The sequence below is a fragment of the Epinephelus lanceolatus genome, chromosome 4 (assembly GCF_041903045.1).
Source record: "Epinephelus lanceolatus isolate andai-2023 chromosome 4, ASM4190304v1, whole genome shotgun sequence".
NCBI lineage: Eukaryota > Metazoa > Chordata > Actinopteri > Perciformes > Serranidae > Epinephelus > Epinephelus lanceolatus.
In genome coordinates this window covers 33,299,379-33,321,557 of record NC_135737.1, presented here as the reverse complement: position 1 = coordinate 33,321,557, position 22,179 = coordinate 33,299,379, and the positions used below count along the sequence as shown (strand labels likewise).

The following is a 22,179-nucleotide window of genomic DNA, read 5'->3' as shown; positions in this document are numbered from 1 at the left end:
TTAAATCTCTGCAGACTACCTAGCATCCAGATGTCAGGCCTCTTTGGACTGCATGGACCGACTCCAATCTGCCAGAGAGGCCTTCCTGGCTGACAGCACGGGTAAGATGATAGCTTTGTAAAGGATGCGTCATATGCAAAGCTACATAATAAAGTCATGTAATAAGATACATAATTAGACATTTTAACTGATGTTGTGCTGCCTTTGATCATTCCTTTGTAACTCAACATTTTCTTAAATACTGCACCTTAGAAATATCATTTTAAAGGCCACACAGGTGTTTTCAGTTATTTTGGCTGATTAACTCATCTGAAGCTCGGGGGAAACTGTGCAGGGAACTGATGTAATATCACCAAACTCTCTGCACTAATACAGAAATGATAATGATGTAAGTGCTCTGGCAGGTGCATTATTACTAAGACTTGCAAGAGAGAGGTGTCAATCAAGCACAGTCTGTACAGACAGACCTGAGAAGAGGTCTAATCAGGCAGCATAAGTGGAAACACCTGTGAGGACGTGTGGAGGCTTTAAAACATGAATCATAAAAACAGAGAAAAGGCAGAGCCAAAGCTGGCACAAGGCGATGTCTGTGTGAGCCTGTTAGGAGAATTACAAATGCAGCTGTAATTTAAATGGTAATTTCTAATTGAACAATAAGGTTGATCAAATGTAGCTCTGTTTTTTAAGCCAGTGGATGTACAAAGAGAACTGGATGCAGCCCCATTCAGTCTTATCAAAGTTGCTCAGTGGCACATGAAGCCAAAAATCCTGATTTCCATGGTATAAAATTATCCAGATCTTCAGCATCCCATAAAGCAAGCGCACAAGGAACTTACAGCAGCTGAGCGGCGAACTTCTGGTTTAGTACGCCGCTAACTTTACCTTGAATGGGGATAAAAACTATTTAATCATGCTAGCAGACTGCACAAATGTTATTGGACTGAATCGATCAAATCCCAACAGTGAAAGCGGCACTGTTCTTGGAAAGTGTGCCAGGCTTTGAAGCCATTTTTACAGTGGCCAAACATGGAATTACAATGTTCATGTCCATCACATGATGCTATTGGGCCCAAAACTTTTTCCCTCAGACTTCTATTGTGAAAGAGATGTCTGTAAATCACCACTCCACTAGTCTCTATTTACAGACTCTACTGTACATTCAGTGAATGTAGAGTCTGTAGGCAAACCCTGGAGATCTTGCCTCTGGAAGAAGAGCGGAAGAGCCCTGGTTTCGGTTGTAGGCTGTTTGTAGTCCGCGTGATATTGACCAATCACGTTTGAGCCGGCTGCAGTTGTTGCCAGGTTAAACGGTCCGTGCAGTGAACTAACGAGGCGGAACATAATTGGCGTCACTGCAAACTCTGAATCCATCGCAATGGTTCAGCATATTTACTTATATATAAACGGAAGTCGGAAACGGAAATTCGCCTCCTCCGCCCAAATCAAACCGGAATGCCAAAAAATCGGGGGTCTGCCCCCAGAGGCTGTATCGCCATCTGCTGGAAGTCAGACGCCGAATACAGCCGATGGGTTCTGAGAATGCCACTCCACCAATCAGTCACCACCCCTTTGAAATGACTTGTTTCGACATCAGTATTTGGTTCATTCAGTTCAGTAACATTGGAAAAGTCTAGAAAAGCTGCATCATGAAATCATTTTATCCCCATTCAAGTTAGCAGAGTGCTACACCAGACGTAGCTGACTTGGCCAGCAGAAGTCTCTTGTGCGTCTGTTCCTGATGGTGAAGCAGCGCTGCTCATCTAGGCAATTTCATACAGTGGAAATAGAGCTCTTCGAAAAATGTTTATAAGAAACAGGGCCCAACTTAAATGCTGTATCCAGGTCTATTTATACATCCATTGATTCAGCCTACTGTAGTAGCTATAGGTGTTTGCTAGCTACCAGCTAATATGCTATTAGCTTGCTAATGTCCCTCCTAAATGCAAAAGCGGTTGTTGTAAAGTTTCTATCAGCTGTAGAGCCTTCTCTGAATTTATCCAAGTCTTGTTAAAGAATGCTACTCTCATTGTTCAGCCACATTCATATAAAAATACTGTTGTACACATGGAAGAGTAAAAACATGAAACAGGGTCAAATGAAATCTTTAAATGGGGAGGTGGAAAAATCGATACAGTATAGTATAGTATAGTTTTTGTGTGGCAATATGGTATTGTAACACGGACACCAAGTACTGTTTTTTTATTGCATAAATTATTAATGTTACAAATACAAATTAAACATGTGGTAGCCTACTAGAATAATAAAAGCAGTTGCGTTTTCAGTCTATTTTATACATTTTTGCTGCAATAAAAATGACTGAGGTGAGATGAACAGACTAACTACTTTATTTGATAAAACTGTTGATTTTGACAAAGTTTTCCTTTGGGGACATAATTTGCCACTGAAAAATGGTAATAAATTGCAATATATTACAATATATTTTATTGCACTACTCAGCATATCACAACACGTTTAAAATGGCAGTAATATTGTATCATGACTTATGTATCATAACAATATCGTATCATGGAGCCTCAAGTTATTCCCACCCCTATCTTTAAAGGTCCAGTGTGTAGGATTTATGGAGATATATTGACAGATATGGAATATATTATAATAACTATGTTTTCAGTAGTTTATGATCACCTCAAAATAAGAATCGCTATCTTAGTTACCTTAAAATGAACTGTTAGTATCTACATACAGAGCAGGTCCTCTTCCATGGAGACTGCAATGTTGTTCTACAGTAGCCCGGAACAGACAAACCAAACACTCTGTAGAGAGGGCCATTCACGCTTTTGCACTTTCTCATCAGCCACTATAGTTTTACTACATGCTTGGCACACAGGAGAAGTTTCAGATGTTTGCAATCTGCAACTTCAGAAGCTAGGTGCCACTAAATCCTACACACTAGAACTTTAGCACAGTGATAAGGAAGTCAAGTCAGTTTTATTTATATAGCCCATTATTACAATTTATACCTCAAAGGGCTTTACAATCTGTACAGCATACGACACATTCTATCCTTAAACCACCAATTTGGATAAGGAAAAACTCCCCAACCAAACCGTTAACAGGGGGAAAAAATCCTGAAGAGGAGCTAAGGAGGGATCCCTCTTCCACCGGAAGAAACCAACATAATATAGTTACAATATAGACAATATATATGAGAAAGTGACGCATAGAATGTGAACATATATGAGGAAAATGGATCCAGGAGGATGTCAAGACGTTTCCAGGTGTCGCCAGACAGTTAGAGCCTGAACCACACGACCTCCTTATCACAGCCTATAAAAGGGACAGGCTACAGAAAAACACAAGAAGCCAAACTGAAGCACCTCATTCACACAGAGAGGAGAATGAAACAAACACAGAGAGAGAAAGAAGAGGAGAGGCTGAATCTCCAACAAAGATCCAAGTCCAACAAAAAATGCACAAAATAAAAAGTGATATAAGTGGGGACCAGTGTTTTATATATGTACATGTTGACTGAGGCATGTGTGCGTTGTTTGTTGGTGTAGGTGTTTCTGGGCTGGTACGAGTGGTGACCCAGTGTGGTCACCTGGTGGGCGACACCATTGTTCAGGGTAGTGCCACCTCCCACATGGTGCCTGTGGAGCAAGCTGATGGTAAGTGTTTGTGTATATGAGTGTGTGTGTGTGTGTGTGTGTGTGTGTGTGTGCGAGACAGAGATGAATAGATTGCAGTCTCCACTTCTCTCCTGATAATAATCTGTGGGCGAGTCAGTCAGCCCTGACATGCTCTGACATGTCTGTAAGTGGTTAATACCTCCTCATGTGATACATGTGCACAGTGAGGTTTGGCAGTTTAAGTTAACGTTATTGTAGCTGGGATGTACATTAATGTTTGTGTGAAAATAATCTTTTGGCATTGGTCTATTTTTGAACGGCCTGTGATTTGAAAGTCAAAGGTTGCAGCCAGAACATGATTGGATGAAAGGAAGTTGCTGACCTCATTCAGGAGTCATGTGAGCAGGATTTCGCTTTCTCGGGCGATGTTAGCAGCCTGGGCAAGTCGAAACAGACCTAAATATAATTGAGTTCCGTCCAGAAGTCTTATTCCGTCTTAAAACCATCCTGTATTTGTCCATACTTTACCAAGACATTTGAATGCAGCATTTGAAAGCCAGTGTACATTTTGATGCAAATCATCTGGCCGTCCTGCATCTTTAAAAAAAAAGGCCAACAGCTGCTGTAGAGGTAGTTTTGGTTTCCCTCTTCCTCCCATCAGAGTGGCTGTTTCAGCTGTTAGTTGACACTCTGCCTGAGGGGATGTCGGTATAATTAACACTGCAGCTGCATCCACTAGTGGCACTGATACACATCACAGTTTACACATGACATAATATGGCATTTTCATAGAAAATGGAGTGTAAATGATTTTTACAGCATGGAATATATTAGCTTTGACACTTAAGAGCGTCTATAAGTTATATCAATCAGGAAACCAGGCTGTTTGGTGTTTTTTTTCTGTGTATGTTTACGTATTTTAATGGCGTGCATCCTCCTTTTCCTTGTCTCCATCCCCATCAGCCCTGTCAGAGAGTGTGAAGGTGTGCGGGGCTGAAGCTCTGGCTCTGCTGGGCCAGATGAAGCAGCAGGACAGCCTGGGTGCAGCAGACAACAGCAAGCTGAAGGCGGCTCTGGAGGCCATCTTTGCCGCAGCAGAGGTCCATATTTCATACATGCATGTTTGCTCTGTGTGAACATAAAATGGGTCAGAGCGTCCCCAGAGTGAAAGCAGGAATGAGTTTAAACTGATAAAAGGTGTGATAAAAATGTGTTAGCTCAGTCTTTCTTGTCCTGTCTTCGTTCAGAAACTGCGTCCTCGGGGTTTGGAGCTGCAGCAGGGGGAGCTGGGAGATCTAGTGGAGCAGGAAATGGCTGCCACTTCCGCTGCTGTGGAATCGGCAGCTGCCAGGATAGAGGTGCGTGAAGTGTGTGTGTGTTTAGTCATGGTCATCTGGCAGCAGATGTGTATTAGAGTGTGCTCGCTGTGTGTGTTAGTGAGCGGCTCTTTGCAGGCTGTGTGAAAACATTGCCCCCTGTTTCACTCTCCAGCAGTATTAACTTCAAAGTGTCTTTTTTTGTCTCCCTTGTGCCTCTGTGGATCCCAACAGGAAATGCTCAACAAGTCTCGAGCAGTTGATACAGGAATCAAGATGGAGGTCAACGAGAGGTAAAGCGCAGATTAGAGCTGGAATCGCTTTTTACTGTCACAATAATCAGAGACTGTCTCCAAGGTGAAAAGACTTACACACAGAGTTTAATATAAAAAAATTCAAATTAACTAAAAAATTAAAGATTCTTGCATCTTAATGAGTTTCAGGAGCGTGCAAGACGATTTGAACTAAATCCACCAAAAACATCAGCTTCATTACGCCCACAAGAATTATCCTGAAGTAGAGCTACAGCTGACCCACAAACTTTTCTACTTTCTGTGGATTTTGGAGCAGGTCCTTACAAGTCTTACATTTAAAATTTCTATAAACATTAGGCCTTAAAAGTCATTTAATGGTCTTAAATTTGAATTTGTGAGGTCTCAGGGTGCTTTCAGCCCTAGAGTTGTCTTGCTTTGGTCTGAATCAGGGACTAATTTTGTTACAAAGGGGCACAATTGCCTAGAGTTGGTTCGTGTTCTCACGGCAGCATTTACAAGTGGACCAGATAAAATGCCTTGTGAGAGAAAGCTGCTCTTGATTGGTCAGAATTTCCATGTGGGAAAAATCCAGGAAGTAAACAAAACGTTGAAGAAGAGTACACTTGCAAGATAAATGAGACACTTTCTAATGTCACAATGGAAGGACAACTACGCAGGTTGATTTTAGCGCTGCTCATCATGGACTATATTGCTGTCATTGTTCATTTTAGTCAAACCATACAGTTTGAAAACGAGGCGCGGCTCCAACTAGAAAACAATGTTTTGATGCATTGGATGTGCTGAATGTGCATATTAAGGCAGTACAGGAGGAGGTGCACATTAATAATCCTCCAGGACTGTAACATGCTCATGTTTAACCCAAACAATGTGTCATGTGACTGAAGTTGTTTCAGATCGAGGTTGGAACACATTCTCACCACAAACGAACCGCACCAGAGTTCGTTTGTAACCAGACAAAGACCACCTCTTCAAGAAGGTCCCATTTTGGTTGTTTTGGTGCGCACTTGAGTGCAATTGCTGTGTTCACACCTGCCCAAACGGACCACACTTAGGGGGCAAACAAACCTGAGTTTGATTGAACCAAACAGGGCAGGTGTAAAAGCACCCTTAATTGTCTTTTCGTCAAAATGAGTTAAACTCTTCTGTGTGAAAGTCCATGCTTCTGATGTTAGATATCTTCAAAGTTACAATGTGTAATTTACGTGGTTGTTTATTAGCAAATATCAACTATTGCTTTCATAAATATATATTTACTAAAGTGTAATGCAATTCACATACAAATGGAAGCTTTCTCATAGGCTTAGAATGATTTGTCTATATATACACAGGCAGGGCGCGGTCAGCTGGAGGCTGCCCTCTTGCGTCGTCATATTTGAATACAGTGGCTAAAAGGGATATACGCGCTTCTCCTTTCGCGTTTACCTAGAACTTGCCGTCACTGGAGACAGAGAAGGTGAAGCTCAATCCAAGGCGCTTCTGCGTGAACCTGCTTTGTACTTTTATGATTCTGTCAGACTTTAAATGGAGGACCACACATATGTTTTGCCCCGTAAGAGGGAAACCACGCAACCAAATAAAAGAAAAAGATCAGATAAGCGAGGACGGGACAAAACGCAAGTGAATATCGGCGTTGCTTATTTTATTTGAACTCCTGTGGAAGAACACTCTGGAGACGCATATATTATAATCATACCAACCTATGTTTGCCGCACTGTGCCGTGACTATCACATAAAACGTGTTATTTTAACATTACTGTGCTAATGTTTGCTCGTGTTACCAAAACAATTAGAGATAAAACACTCCTAACATAACGTTATATCTCACAGATAACCTATATCTCACTGGCAAGCTATAACATATTGTAGCGCCCGCCAGGACGTGTGGAAAGGATGACGCAGTTATTCGGCAAACCACCGTTTATTACTGAACAGTACAGGTTACTGTTGGCCGTAACTACGCCAAAACAACCAACAAACAAGAACTTAGCTGTAACTCCAACTGTGCACTGCTGCTCTCTCCTCCAGCTCGCTCATACACACACCAGCACGCGCACTCACACAGCCCTCATCCCCGTCACACTCGCACCCCGCCCCCCTACCTATACTCATTCAATCCCAAACATGCCATTAACACAGAACACTGACGTTATAACAGAACATTTACTGCAGGGTTGCTACAACATCGTAACATGGTCTAGATTCCTAAATAAATATTCATCTCGTCGCTAGATAGGCCTACTCCTGAAAAACTCGTGGATGGATCTCTGCTGTCTGCGCAAGGCTTTTTATCCTATGAGGCCACCGTCACTTACCCGACGGGTAAGTGACTGCTCACGTCACTGTTACTCACCATTTTTACACACTGAGGCTTTAAACCTACCACTGAACCTGGAGCTGTCTTTTTCCTTTATAACTGCACTTGCCTGCTGGAAAAAATGTAGATTAACCTAACTCACTCTAATAGCAGTATTTCTACATAAAACCTGCCTCTGCACAGGACCACATATAAACTGTTCACCTTTATACTGACCTGCAGTGATTGAATAAAAAAGAGATGATTTGTTAAAAACTCAGTCTTTCATTTGGTTAAAAATGATCTTGAATTGAAATGTCTCATACCTGTTGACACTGGCTTTATCTTGCCAGTTCCTCCAGGATTTCGCGAGGTTGGAATCACAACAATCAATGCAAATTTAGCCATTCCCCTAAATTCTGTGCAAAAACAACAAATTTGATTATTTAAAGTGATGAAATCTCACTTGGTTGTAGAGCTGCACGCAGCGTATTGATTCGCTCAGCCCCTCTCTCTTTGTTTATCATGAGACTACTTCTGCAGGACTGGAGCTCCATGCCTGGAGTAACAGACACACAGCGACGTGGCTAACGATACCAAACAGTTATATACAGGTTTAACAGAAGTTGAACCATTTTATTGTCGGTTTGAGATTAACAGCTCAGTGTCAGATCCTTCTGCTGCGGGGTCTCTTCCCAAGAAGCAAGATATGATGAGTAGTGATGCGATCACAATGTGCTGTGTTAGCTCGTGCTGTCCGGGCAGAGGGAGGAGGAGGACAACCTCTCATGGGGACTGGCCTTTAGTGATGTGTCAATCAGTATTCAGCCTCCTCCCTACCATCACAAATATATACTGAATGCTCATAGTAATGCGCTCTGAATTTGAGACAGCATCACAACTAGTTTTTGCAGTTTTCACTTGCCTCCTCAATTTCATTGCAAAAAACACCTATAAACAGCAACATGCATCGTGTTGTTTTTTTTTTTGTTTTTTTTTTTTTTTTTAGAAAAGCTGCCGTGAAATCAGGCACTACAGGACGTAGCAATCAAAAACAGCGGGCGAAATCCTGCAGGTTCCCTTTACAGTATGGAGATACTGTAGCAGCAAGTTGTATTAAGATTAAAGAAGAAACCATATCTTGAACTATCAGTGGCGAGAACAACAACCTCTCTGTGGTGAAAGAGAAATGAAAGTGCCTAAAAAAATATGAAGATTGAGGAAGCGACCTGCCTGCTATAGATAGATGCAGCAAGCCAAGCCTGCAATTATTTGTTTGTGAGAGTCTGAGTTTGACCATGAGATGTGATGAATGCCAACAAAGGCAACGAGCTGGAAAAGGAAATAGAGGTGCTTTTCAACAAGGCAGCACAACAGTCACATGATGTTTCAGTGAAGCTGCAGACGGTCACACACTGAGGGCTGACGTGCGAAGAATTTCATCAGTTCAGCCACAAAAGCCTGCGCAAACTGTGAAGCCAGTGTGGCACGTAATGTTTGTGTCTGCTGTTGTTCCATCCATACCAACCCAAAATTAGTTTCTTCAGTGCGTGTATTCCCTCTCTCGCTGGAGCAGCTCCACAAACTGTTAACATATCATAGATGTTTTACACCAAATGGGTTTATTTATACGGCGCTGCTAATAGCCGCAGGAAGTTCAGAAATCTCTTGATTACATTATTGAGCAGAAGCTTGGCTCGCTGCTCCAAACTTAACCATCAGAGGGGTTTTGTTGCACGCACATAAATCTTCAATAAACCATTCAAGGATGCAGGAGCACCAGATTCTGTCTCACACTGATCAAAGTGTTCATGTCGTCACAGTCAGGTTTGTATCTTGTCATTGTTATTCATCTAGGCTGTGTAAATATTCTCTTTGCGTGCAAATGAAGCCAATTAAACTTTTCTGGGCTCCTGACTTAATTAATAATGTAGAAGCTGCAGCAGTGCTGCTGTGAGAGATAATTATGACAGGAAACAAACAACTGCTGCTGCTACAAATACTAATACTAGGTCAGTGGTGCGTTGGTCATGTCTTAACTAGGCTGTGAGGAAACTAACTGATGTTTCTAAATAGTGCAGAAGCTCGTGTCTTTCTGGTTCAAAATGTCTCAGGTTGGATGATGCATTCTTTTACCGACAACCCTCAGGAGCCGATCAGACTGGACTAGACTAAGTTTTATTCAAGATATATGCAGACACAACACTGAACAGACTTTAGTGTTTTGCTTCCTATAAAACAGACAGATCGGTAGCAGCTCAAGAGTTTTCAGTGTGTCAGTGTTTGTGTCCTCTGCTCTGTCGCCCCCTGCAGGATTTTGGCCTCCTGCACAGAGCTGATGCAGGCCATCAAGCAGCTCGTCCTGTCTTCCAAAAATCTGCAAAGGGACATCGTGGAGAGTGGCAGGGTGAGTTACAGATGCGGAGTTGCACGCTGCAGTTTCCTCTTCATCATTCTGACAGTGAGAAAGAGATGTTGGTCAGATTTCTCACAAGATATTCAGCATCATTTTCTAATTTCAACCTCCAACTTCTCCACACTGACCGATGAGAATATGAAGCTTTACAGTCTTTTAACTGTAATGGATAATTGTCATATTCACATATGCTCATTTTCATAATAGTGATAATAATGATATTAAACTTAATTTATATGACAGCTACACAGTGCTGTACAATGAAACTAAACACATTTAAAAGACAAGGAGAATAAAACAAATAATGTCGTAAAATGTCGCCTAGTCAAAGATAAAATAAGCAAGGCCAAACCTAAAATCAAGATAATAAATGGAAAATAACATCAATAAGAGAGCAATAAAACAGACAGCTCAGATAAAGTCAGGATGTGCTTTCCGATAGAAGTACATTTTTAGGAGAGACTTAGACAAGGCTACTGACACAGGCAGCCTTATCTCCTCGGGCAGGTCATTCTAGAGCTTCAGGACCCTGATTGCTGATTACCATTTTCACTAAGGAGCTCTGTTGTATGTAAATATATTTTATGGTTCAACAAATGTGTACGGTTTCATTTTTTTCTGATTAAAAAAACAGAATATCACGGCACGGTAGTGTGGTGGTTAGCACTCTCGCCTCACAGCAAGAGGGTTGCCGGTTCGATCCCGGGCGTGGGAGCCCTTCTGTGCGGAGTTTGCATGTTCTCACGGCACTCCGGCTTCCTCCCACAGTCCAAAGACATGCAGGTTAATTGGTAACTCTAAATTGTCCGTAGGTGTGAATGTGAGCGTGAATGGTTGTCTGTCTCTGTGTGTCAGCCCTGTGATAGTCTGGCGACCTGTCCAGGGTGTACCCTGCCTCTCGCCCGATGACAGCTGGGATAGGCTCCAGCCCCCCCGCGACCCTCAAGAGGATGAAGCGGTTAGAAGATGAATGAATGAATGAATGAATGAATATCAACTATGATAGAATACCTTGAGACCTAGAATATTAGGTGCTCCTTACAGTATAAAGCAGTGACACACTCTCAACAAAAACTGGTTGTATTTATTGCAGAGAGCAGTAATTGATTCCTCTATGTCGCACAGATCAAGGTTACTATAGTGAACTAAAACTAAACTAAAACCAGGTGCGAAAAAACATTTTAGTTAACTGAAATAAGATTAAAAATTAGACTTTAAAAAAAAAGCCTCATTGAAATGATATTGTGTACTTATAAAACTAACTAAAAATTAAATTTAAAAATATACAGAAAATGTCTTTAGTTGTCAGATTTGTCATCACCAGCTTGAGGAGGCGGTATTACATATATTTATTGAGACATGAATGTCTACATGACTTCTAGTCAGCTGCTTCACAAAGTTTTGTGTTTGTTTTGTAATACATATTCTGCACTTCTTATATCTTGTCCCCAAAAAATCTGCCCATAATATAATAAAACAAACTAGATCTAACACTATTAAAACTAAATTAAAACTAAACGACAACTAAATATTAAAAAAATAAGTAAAAACTAAGTTGAAACAACCAAATCCACTCTGGAAACTAACTGAACACACTCATGATACTGTTTCTGGACTAGAGCTGGAGCAATTAGTCGATGGTTTTAGCTTCTCTTATGTGAGAATAAGCTGCATTTTCTAGTATTAAATTACTGTATACTGAATATGTTTTGATTTTGGACTGCTGAGCAGACAGTTTAAATAAACCGCCTCGGACTCTGAGAAACTGATGGATATTTGTCACTATTTTGCTAAATGTTATTGACTGAATGATTAATATATGAATCAAGAAGATCATTTCTATGTCAATGGATAATTACAACTATCATTTCTAACAGTTTACAGTAAGAGTCATGAAACATATATTTTAACACTTCCTTTTGCGTCCACCAGGGGGCAGCCACCATGAAGGAATTTTATGCCAAGAACTCCCGCTGGACTGAGGGCCTGATCTCTGCCTCCAAAGCAGTGGGATGGGGCGCCACGGTCATGGTGTAAGTATTAGTCCTCCTTCTGAGTGTCTCCTACTCACGACACAGAATAAAGTGCTGTGAATCTGACAAGGAAATAAAAATATAACAAACAAATCAGTAAATGAGGTTTTAAAGGAATACTTTAACCACAAAATGATCATTTGTTTATCAGTTATTTACCCACTGTTGAATATGTTAAGAAAACCTTGTCATTCATGAATCAGGTGTTTTGTCTCTGTGTCGTGAACAAACTGGTCTCAACCTCAACACTGTGTCGTTCCAGAGATGCTGCTGACCTGGTGGTGCAGGGCAAAGGGAAGTTTGAGGAGCTGATGGTGTGTTCACATGAAATAGCTGCCAGCACAGCACAGCTAGTGGCGGCCTCCAAGGTGAGTATAGTTTTCATTCTCTCAGGAGCTACACGGTCTGTTGTTTGGGTTATGCTGAGCTGATACAGTTGAGCCTCGGTCTCATGTCTCTCGTGCCGCCGCTGTTCTCCCTCTCCAGGTAAAAGCAGACAAAGACAGCGCCAACCTGCACCGCCTGCAGCAGGCGTCCCGGGGCGTCACACAGGCCACTGCTGCTGTCGTGGCCTCAACCAAGTCTGGGAAGTCCCAGATTGAAGACACAGGTGAGAGGATCACAGTGACTAGGAGGTTTAGATTGTTTTAAGATTTGTGTGATCATGATATAAAATGTCCAAGTGTTATAATTTTGTTTTGAAGTTTGAGGGAGATTTAAGAAACAGGTGTTTGAATATAATTTGTTTGTGTCCAGATACAATGGACTTCTCCAGCATGACTCTCACTCAGATCAAACGACAAGAGATGGACTCACAGGTAAGCATCACAATGCAGCAAAAAATCTTAATAAGCCACATTGCTGAAGCTTGTGAGTCTCAAAAGATTAGGGATGCATTGGTTGTGAAATTATGGGCAGGTACTGATACCAATGTTGTTTTGTTGTTGATGTTTATTTTGTTTTTGTTGTTATTTATCCCCTTTTGTGCCAGAGAATTAAAGAAATCTTAACTATTAAAAAATAACTTAACTGTTTTGAAGTCAGTCAGTCCTTTATTACTTTACCTTTGAATGAGCATAATTTCAACCATACAAATTATTAAAACAACTTTTAATATAACTTTCTTTCACACAAAAAAACATCTTTAAAAAACTGCTTCAAAAGCATTTTTCTATATATATAATATATGTCATAATTCCCTTACTAATATTTATTTCATATCGTTGTGAAAACATAAACAGATTTCCTCTTCAAACAGCTGTATTTAATCACGTTTCTCCCGAAAATAAATAAATGTTGAAATGGTAAAAATAAATAAAAAAGTATGTACATTATACACATAAATACTTATTTACGCTTATCCAGTACTCTTTTAACCAAATAGAGCTTGAATGCATCATAATGCAACTCATGCAGCCTCCATCAGCAGCTGTTTCTGGCCACCAGCTGCTAACAGCTAACAGCTAACGTAACTAGCTCTCATCCTGCTAATTTAAACACAGATTTGTTGTTCACAGTGTAGCATCATCAGGGAATAAGTAAGGTGCGTCCCCTGACGTGTCAATACAGAGTTTACTGCGTCCTTTCATCCAGAGGGTGTCCAGGGGAAGATCTCAGGATGCTGTTAGTCTTGAGTCCTGTTTTTTAGCCTGCGCAAAATGAATGTGACGCAACAGAAAACATCGGCCACTACCATCTGGGAATGTCATCTTATTTGCTGACAGGCCACCGACATGTTTTAACTTAAGTAGAGAAGCAAACGTACCTTCACTTCAGGAAAGTTTTCTGACTTTCATTGGAACAAAGGAAAATTCTCTCCATCCTTTAGCCCATAACACGAGAAAAACACACTTTAGAAATTAGGTAATGGTTTATTAGGACTAATGCTATGTGAGTTTGGCTCAGTACGAACTTAACACAGTTCCCACATTAGACTCTGAAGGTGCATTCTTCCTCGTCTGTTGAGAAGCTGAATCTATATGAACACTTCACTGTGTGTTGTGGCTCTGCTTCCCCCGACACTGAAAGAAAAACATGGAAAGGTCTGGACCAGTTCACACACACAAGGCCCATTGTTGTTAATGCACAGAGTGCCTCTGTTTGAAGTGAATTTTTAGGAGTCTTAACTAACAACCTGTGTAAATAATGAGTGTTTAACTTTAGAGAGCATCCACAGGCACAGGGGAAACTGGAGAGAATCATATAACCAGCACCAATGCGCTAACTGGGTGACAGTTTTGTCATAAAAGATATTAATTATATATCCAAAGTGGCCTCTTATGATGGCAATAGAGAAGGAGATAAAGTAATGAGGAGTGTGTTCATCAAGTATCTTGTGTGATACCCAAGAAAAAATATGTTAACTGTTTCCTATGTTTTCTGAATGTGACTCAAAAGAATTTATGATCTGTTTAGGATTTTAGGATTTCAAAAATAAATGGCTTCAGGGAAATGACGGGTGTGTTGCCCTCTGCTTGTGTCTGTTTCCTCAGGTCCTGGTTCTGGAGCTGGAGACCCGTCTGCAGAAGGAGCGAGAGCGTCTGGGCGAGCTGAGGAAGAAACATTACGAGCTGGCGGGGGTAGCGGAGGGCTGGGGCGAGCAGGAAGAGGGTACGGACGGAGGATAGCCGCTATACTACAGATATACCCTGAAAATATTGTGGTAAAAATGTCTAACACTGGTCTGTCTCCTTTTTCTTTGTAGGTACGGGTTGAGACCTGCTGCTCCCGTCATCCCGCTCCCGCTCCTCCACCAGAAGACCGGCTTCTGTCTGCCTCTTTCTATTTATACACTTTCACTCTTTCTTCCTTGTTTTCTTCTCTCTCTCTCTCGTTTTGTTTGTTTTTTATCTAAGCCAAATTAAAAGGTGCTTCTTTTCTAAACCCGCCCCTCCACCCGTGTCCAAAAGTTTCCATACAGGGACAGCACCAAGGGCTCAGCGACGAGGGGGGCATCAAAGGGAGGAACAAATGGATGTAAGGAGCGGAGGGTGGGGCACGCAGCCAGACGTCACCACCCCCCACCAGCCTCTCCCCCAAAGGACTGTGTTGATGAAAAGCAGTCGAAGTGAAGTGGATCCGTTTCATCGTGTATTTATTGTCCTTTTCTTCCCCGCTTTTTAATAACGGTGTCACAGCGGAGACGCTACGAGCACAAGTTCTACTCGAGACATCCCAGGAAGCACCGCACAAGGGCCAACCTCTGAGCAGCAAAGAGGGGGAATCATTGACTGTTGTCGCCGTGCCCCAGCCCCCAAATTCATGTCTCTGTGTAATGTACATGGCGTGCATGCTCTCCTACTTAAACAAGTGTCATGGGCTTATAACACTGTCGGAGCCTGAGCTGCTCTTTGTCCGTCTTTACACTCCTCCCCTAGTTTCTTCCTGTTCTTTTCTCACTGTGAGTTATCACCTTATTAAGTCCATACGGCTTCACCGGCTGGTTCACTGGACTTTCTGCCTTTCACCTCTCCACCATTGTAACGACCGTGACTGTTAACTCGACCTGGCCCCCCCTTTTTTTTCACTGTTATTTTAACAGATGCTCACATGGAAACTCTTCAAACCGCTCCAAACTGGGGAGTCATTTCAGGAAAGGAAAGGAAAGTAGCACCGTTGTTTTTTATTTCCTCTCAACAGTCTTCTCCCTGTGAGCTTTGAGACTGCCAACTACCTCATGCTACATCGTCAGAGGTAGCGGTGCATCATGGGTAGGACTGATGAGAGAGAACCCGCTGTTCAAACACTGAAATCGGGGCCCTTTTTGTCATTTCCCCCTTTTTTATTGGTTAAAAGCAGGAAAGCGGGTAAGTGGGAGGAAGACCTCTTTTTATATAGAATAAAGCAACAACACTTTTGAGTGTGCTACTTTTCTTCCTCAGCAACAACAGAAAAACGTAAAGCCGTTAAATAAAGTTTAAAACCCGTATCGGTGCGTATTTTTTACACAGCGATCAAGCAGCACTACAGCTGATCTGTCGCACAAGCTTTGGAGGCGGAGCTGTGATCCACATGCTGACAGCGTCGTCTTCCTGGGGACGTTCTGACTCTGCCAGTGTTCCCAGTGACACCCGCTCACTCAGAGAAGGAGCAACAAAAGGAAACCCTAAAACAAAAAAAAGTTTGACGTCTTTTTGCTCAAACTTGAATATGAGTTTTGGGACTGTTAAGGCTGCACAAACCTTTATCAGTGACATATTTTACCTGGTTTATCACCTGATCTCACCTCTTCAGACACCCTGCAGGACTGACTGTTTTATAAACCCTTCGCTGACTAACAGTCTGCATTGCCAGGACCACAAAGGACTCGGAAGTACGCAGCCACTCGGTGACTGCTGTGTTTTCAATTGCTTCCTAAAGACCAAGTAGCTGTGTATATAAACTACAAGCCTTCTATTGTTGGAAATAATCTTTTGCTTTCTTTAAGTCTAAAAGCATTCAATAGCATTACTTTTGTTGCATCTGTTCAAGTAAGGATTCAGTTTAATTGAATTAGGGATACAAAATGGTGCACATGAATGCCACAGGAGAGAGAGGTGGTTGTTTAACTGAATTTCTTACTGCGATTGATGGACTGACTTTTCCGCTTGTTGCCAGTGGACTCTGTGAGCAGCCTGATCTTGCCTTTGTGTAAACCATGAGACGAGTAGACATCGAACACCTTATTTCTTCTTTCTGTTGGATGGATGGCACGTTTGCCTCTTTCTGTGTCTTAACATACTTCGTTTGGACGCTCCGCTTCAGCTGTGTATCTGAATAATAGAAAAAGTTGTGACACTGGTTTATTTAACAGACGCTGGTCAAATAGTATGTGCCAATAATTCTTCTAATGCAGTTGTGACACTTGCAGAAGCAGATGGGTGCAACGAAGAAACAGAAAAATGTTTTATTAGACAGACTTTGAAATAATTTCCTCACTCATCTGCTGCTCCAAGCAGGATAAAACAAACAGCAGGTATTATTTGCAGTACTCTTCTGTCCAGGTCTTTGTATTTAATAATGATTTTAGCTGTGTTCTGTCACCTCTTCTACACCTGGGGAGCCGATGTCATTAGAAATTGGATTATAAAACAAAAACGTTGCCACTTACAGAAGGATAGATCTACTTTTTACAGTATTTCAAGTGTCTGGAAAGACTAATTGAACGCACCTTGAGTGATGTTTGGTTGTATTTTTGCCCAAATATTCTTTATTAACCTCTCTCTCTCTCTCTCTTTGTCTGTCTCTCCTCTCTCTGTCCGTCTCCTCTCTCTCGGGTCTGTGTCTGTAGTCGTACCAGCTCAGCCAGCCTTTCAAACTGCCTCACACTGTAGTAAAAGAGAAACAAATACTCACATAGCAACATTGAAATGTGTCTTTGTATGATATACTAAAACTATGTTGGTGGGTTTGTTTTTATTTTTTCAGTTTTTAAAAATAAATATTTCAACTCGTTAATACAGACCCAGATGTGACTGTGGTTTTTGTGACATCAGACGGAGCGGTCATTGTGAATTTAATTAGTAAAGAGGCTGAGGTGATGAAGCAAGTTATTTTTAGATGACACAGTTATGCCTCTGCCCTTTCATCTGATGCTTTCTGTTTTTATTCTTGGAAAAGTTGAATATTACATATCAATCACTGACTGATGACGCTGCAACGACTTATTGATTAACCTGATTGTCAACTACACTGAGCAACATCTTATTTGTGCTTCCATTTTTCACAGGTTTAAGTCAAAGTTCTAAGACAGGGTTTAACAACCTGCAGCTCTTTAGACCCTCTCCGGTGGCTCCCTGTGGCTTCCACATAAAATTATATGCAGATGACTAACCATTGTTTTTTAACATTCAGACTTTAATGTGTCATTGTTGTAGGCCTAAAGTGATTATTGCATTTTACAACTGTAAAAACCTGAAGCCTATACATGGAATTAAAACATATTATAACATTTCATCAACTAAAATGTGCATCATACGTCTATGACCTGGTGCCTTTTCCTCTTAAATTTTGCGGAATGTCAGTAGCAGTGGCCTTGAGTCTCTCCAGCAAGACTCGCTATGGATTTCAAATCCAAAAAAGGAAATGTCTCAGAGTATAATAGAGGATTTAATAATGTGTGGACAGATTCATTTGTTGTCACCACCAATGCTGCAAAGTTTAAGTACTTAATAATTCTAAATATCCCACTGCAGAGTAGCCACCTTGTAGTAAATCATATTAATGAATGCTCATTTATGTATTTAATATCTTTTATTGAGCAGATGGATTCCACATTTAATCAACATCTATATTTCAGGCTATTTTTCTTTCAATTTAACAATTGTGCACAATATCCTGAGAAAGGGATCAAATGTTGTAGTAGGCACAGTGGTAGAATCAAATAAGGTAGTAAAATAATTGCAAGTACATCGACATAAAATAATATGATAAAAAAAAGATAGAAATGAATAACAAGAACAAGTTGACCATTGTCCCCAAAGTCGCCAGGCTGCCCTCCCATACCCACATCATGAATGTTCATGTAGACATACTGGTAATGTTGATGGGCTAATTTAGACTTAATAGGCTGTTACCTTTATTTAAATATGTTTTCAGGCTCCAGAAAGATCCAATAATGGTGCTTTTAATAGTAAAGGTTGCCCATCCCTGATCTAAGAAAATTTAATCTATAAAAAACCCAAATTTTGGTCGCAAATTTGTTATTATTCATATTCATAAACTGTCAGGAAGTAGCTCATCTGTTGCATTGTCGTGTGATCAGACTGCACACTTCAGAGAGGCTTTTTATTGTGGTCATCCCAAGTGTAGTAATGATGCTGTTCAGTCAGCATCTTGATATGCCACACCTGTCGGATGGACTATGTGGTCACCAACACATTTTTGTGACCAAAATTTGAGAGAACTATTTCTGTTGTCTGCATTAAAAAAGTCTTAGATCTTTACCTGAGAGCAAATGAGCGCAAAAACAAGTGTTGCATTTCAGTTTTTGTGTAGTGTATCAAATTGATCACCAGCTAATCTGATAATCGATTAAATGGCTTGAGTAATTTCTTAAGAAATAAGTTAAAATTCTTGTGATTCCAGCTTCTTTACCCTTTGAAACCTGAGCAAATTGGCTTTATGTATTCTTAAAACATAGGAAAAAGGCAATGAACAAAAGAAGAAAGGACTCAAAAAAGAAATTAGTAAAAAAGAAAACATTTAAAACAAGAAAATGAGAATGAAATAAAATAAAATGAAGATAAACAAAGGACCTGGAAAGAGTGCTTAAAATTATAATTCTTCTTCAACATAATTTTAGAATGTAATAAAAAAAAATTGCAGTTCATGGGAAATTTCCTCATTGCCTCTTTTCCCATGCTTTTGAAAGAAACCACACCCATTTGCTCAGGGTTCAAAGGTTTAAATGTGAATATTTCCTGTTTTTTTACTCTTCTCTGACAGTCAACTAAACGTCTTTGGGTTGTGGACAAAACAAGACATTTGAGGACGTCATCTTGGGCTTTGGGAAACACTGATCGACTTTTTTCACAATTTGGTCATTTTATAGACCAAACAACTAATCAAGTGATTGAGAAAATAATTAATAGATTAATTAACAATGAAAACAATCGTTAGTTGCAGACCTCATCTCACCTGCTGATAGAAATCTCAGTAAAAAACCTAAGAAAATTAACGTTGCATTTCTGCTTTTATGGAGGAGATAATATGTACTTTATGTCATTAATGCAAATATTTTTTTTAGCACAGATTCTCTAAGGCAGTGGTTCCCAACTGGTGGGACGCGGCCCAAAAGTGTGTCAAAGGTCCATTCTGAATTGACCACAAGTGACTTGCAAACATGTCTAGTTCGGTGAATTTCCGGCACAGAGCTGCATTTTGAAGTGCCGTTTCCTGCTGTAGAGTGAGCGACTAACAGACAGTTAATTGACAGAGACAGCAAACCAGCTCGATAACACGGCTAAACACGAGTACGACACTGAACATATTAAACTGTATGGACCTTAAACTAATGACTAAGGAGAAATCTGGACCCTGTGGCTGGACCAGTTGGGAACCACTACTCTAAGGTGCTTGTGTGTGTGTGTGTGTGTGTGTGTGTGTGTGGGTGTGTGTGTGTGTGTGTGTGTGTGTGTGTGTGTATGTGTGTGTGAGTGAGAGCAGGAAAAGTGGCTCAACAGGAGTAATAACCTCACATCTACATCAGAGCGGAGCTAAAATGCTAATGCACCTAATTGATTTTTTGGGAAGGTGCGCTTCTCTTCCAGTAAAGGCATTGACTCGAGCATCTCAAAGTGCTTTGTTGGCATTCAATTTAATATAAAATAAGAGACAGGGAAAAAATAACTTTGTAGAAAGCTTGTTGCTGCTCCAACTCCAACCTGCCTACTCTTCCCACAGGAGAAATAAATAACAACACAGGAAAACCCTACACACACACACACACACACACACACAGATATGTTAGAGGCCGTTTACACGTTGCCGGCTATTTTCATAAACGGACATTTCACCGTCTCCGTTTTCAAAAAATTCTTCGTTTACACTTACCCGTGTATATATACGCAAGAGCATGCCAAACCTGTAGGTGGCAGTGTAATGAGAAGCTCAAGCCTTCCATGTATCCATTGTCACCATAGCAACATAGGTCGCACTTTTGACACAGGCGCAAGTTCTGGCGCATACTGTGACGTCAGCTGCCTATAACTCCGTTTATCTCTGTTTATCTCAGTTTACATGCAAACGCGCAACCGGAGTTTTCCAAAATCTCCACTCTGGCCGGAGTTTTTAGAAAGACTCATTTTCAGAAGAGAAATCTCCGTTTGCGTGTAAACGAAGGGCACAAACGAAGGAAGATGTCTCCGTTTATCAAAATCACCGTGTACGTGTAAACGGCCTCTTAGAGGCATTGAGTAAATGAATCAGCGTAATCTAAAAACCATTGTGCTGAGATTACAGAAATCCCTAATCTGGGCTGCTCCAGGATCAATCACATCTTCTGATAAGACTCTTATTTCCACGTATCTGCAGTGCGACAGGCTCCCACTGAGACAGTTACACACAAATAAAAAATTAACACTCAGCTTGAGCAGTGAGTCGTAAACAGAAAACCCGGGGCGGTATATTTAGAACATTGTACTGGTCACTGACACATTTAGTCACTGATATAATCTGAGACTGTCCAGTCCAGGTGTAGGAATGTGTTTTTCTCAGGCAGTTAACGAGACACACCAGCTGTCGGGTACAGACCAGGTGTGTCTCGTTAACCACCAGAGGACGATAAATGTGCAGGACTCTGGTCAAAAACAGCTCTAACTCTGTGGTTTAGTAAATCCAGTGAGGCATCAGTGCTTCAACAACAACAGGCTGAGCTATTGCTGCAGAGATACAGGTAGCTCATGACATTTGAGGTTAAACCAGATGTTACTTTCTGAAACTAGAGGCACAGGTGTAGATGCCTGCTGAGTTTAATTCGTGGTTATTAACCAGCTAAAACTAGCTGTATGTTGGGTCTCTTAAGATAGACATCCAGTTTCATGAGATGTATAAATCCTAGTTCTGAACTGTGTCAAAGGTCCACAGGTGTTTTGAATCACTTTGTCTGATTCTCTGCTGTGGTTGTAGGTAGGTAGAGATATGCTCGAGTTTCTGGACCTAATAGCGGTGATTAATGTCCAGTGTGTAGGATTTAGGCACACATATTGACAGAAATGTGGTGTAGTGGAGAGTATGCACAGATATACCCACCTCTTTTTCTGGCTGTCTACAGTATACCCACCTATCAGCCCAAAGCCCATCTACCTGGTATTACACCCACCTCACCAACTGCCACTGCCACACTAATAATAAGTGTTTTCCTTAATGTATAATCACCTGAAAATATGAATTGTTTTTTGTTACTTAAGAATGAACAGTTTAGATCTACATAGGAAGCTGGTCCTCATCAATGGAGTCGGCCATATTGCACTGCCATGTTTCTACGGTAGCCCAGAACAGACAAACCAAACACTGCCTCTAGATAGGGCCATTTGCATTTTTATGTCAGTCACCGTCCCCAAGTCGCTCTTTGACAAGCAGTGCCTGGAAAACAAATCTTTTTATCATGAAGCTGTTTTCTTAGTGCTTTCACCAGTTTAAATCACCTGGGGTCTATAAACATTGCGTACGCACAAAATGAGGCCTGAAAGAGGCGTACGCCACTTCCCATGCATCTATATAAACAGACTTGATGGAAGAAACTTTGACCCATGCCTACAAACATTTTGATGACGGGA

The 22,179-nt window shown here is 41.0% G+C and overlaps 1 protein-coding gene across 2 annotated transcripts in view; it reads left to right on the top strand.

Moving 5' to 3' along the window:
- The window catches only part of hip1 (huntingtin interacting protein 1), a 78,395-nt gene extending 61,030 nt beyond the window's left edge, over positions 1-17,365 (top strand). For both annotated transcript variants that reach the window (XM_033631186.2, XM_078167154.1), the window contains exons 20-31: positions 15-101; positions 3,522-3,629; positions 4,554-4,690; positions 4,838-4,948; positions 5,141-5,199; positions 9,788-9,881; positions 11,823-11,923; positions 12,186-12,291; positions 12,410-12,533; positions 12,680-12,741; positions 14,416-14,533; positions 14,628-17,365. In XM_033631186.2, the coding sequence (XP_033487077.2) occupies positions 15-101; positions 3,522-3,629; positions 4,554-4,690; positions 4,838-4,948; positions 5,141-5,199; positions 9,788-9,881; positions 11,823-11,923; positions 12,186-12,291; positions 12,410-12,533; positions 12,680-12,741; positions 14,416-14,533; positions 14,628-14,638 (1,118 nt within the window). In that variant the 3' untranslated portion in view covers positions 14,639-17,365. The remainder of the gene's footprint in view (positions 1-14; positions 102-3,521; positions 3,630-4,553; positions 4,691-4,837; positions 4,949-5,140; positions 5,200-9,787; positions 9,882-11,822; positions 11,924-12,185; positions 12,292-12,409; positions 12,534-12,679; positions 12,742-14,415; positions 14,534-14,627) is intronic.
- The last annotated feature ends 4,814 nt before the right edge of the window (positions 17,366-22,179 follow it).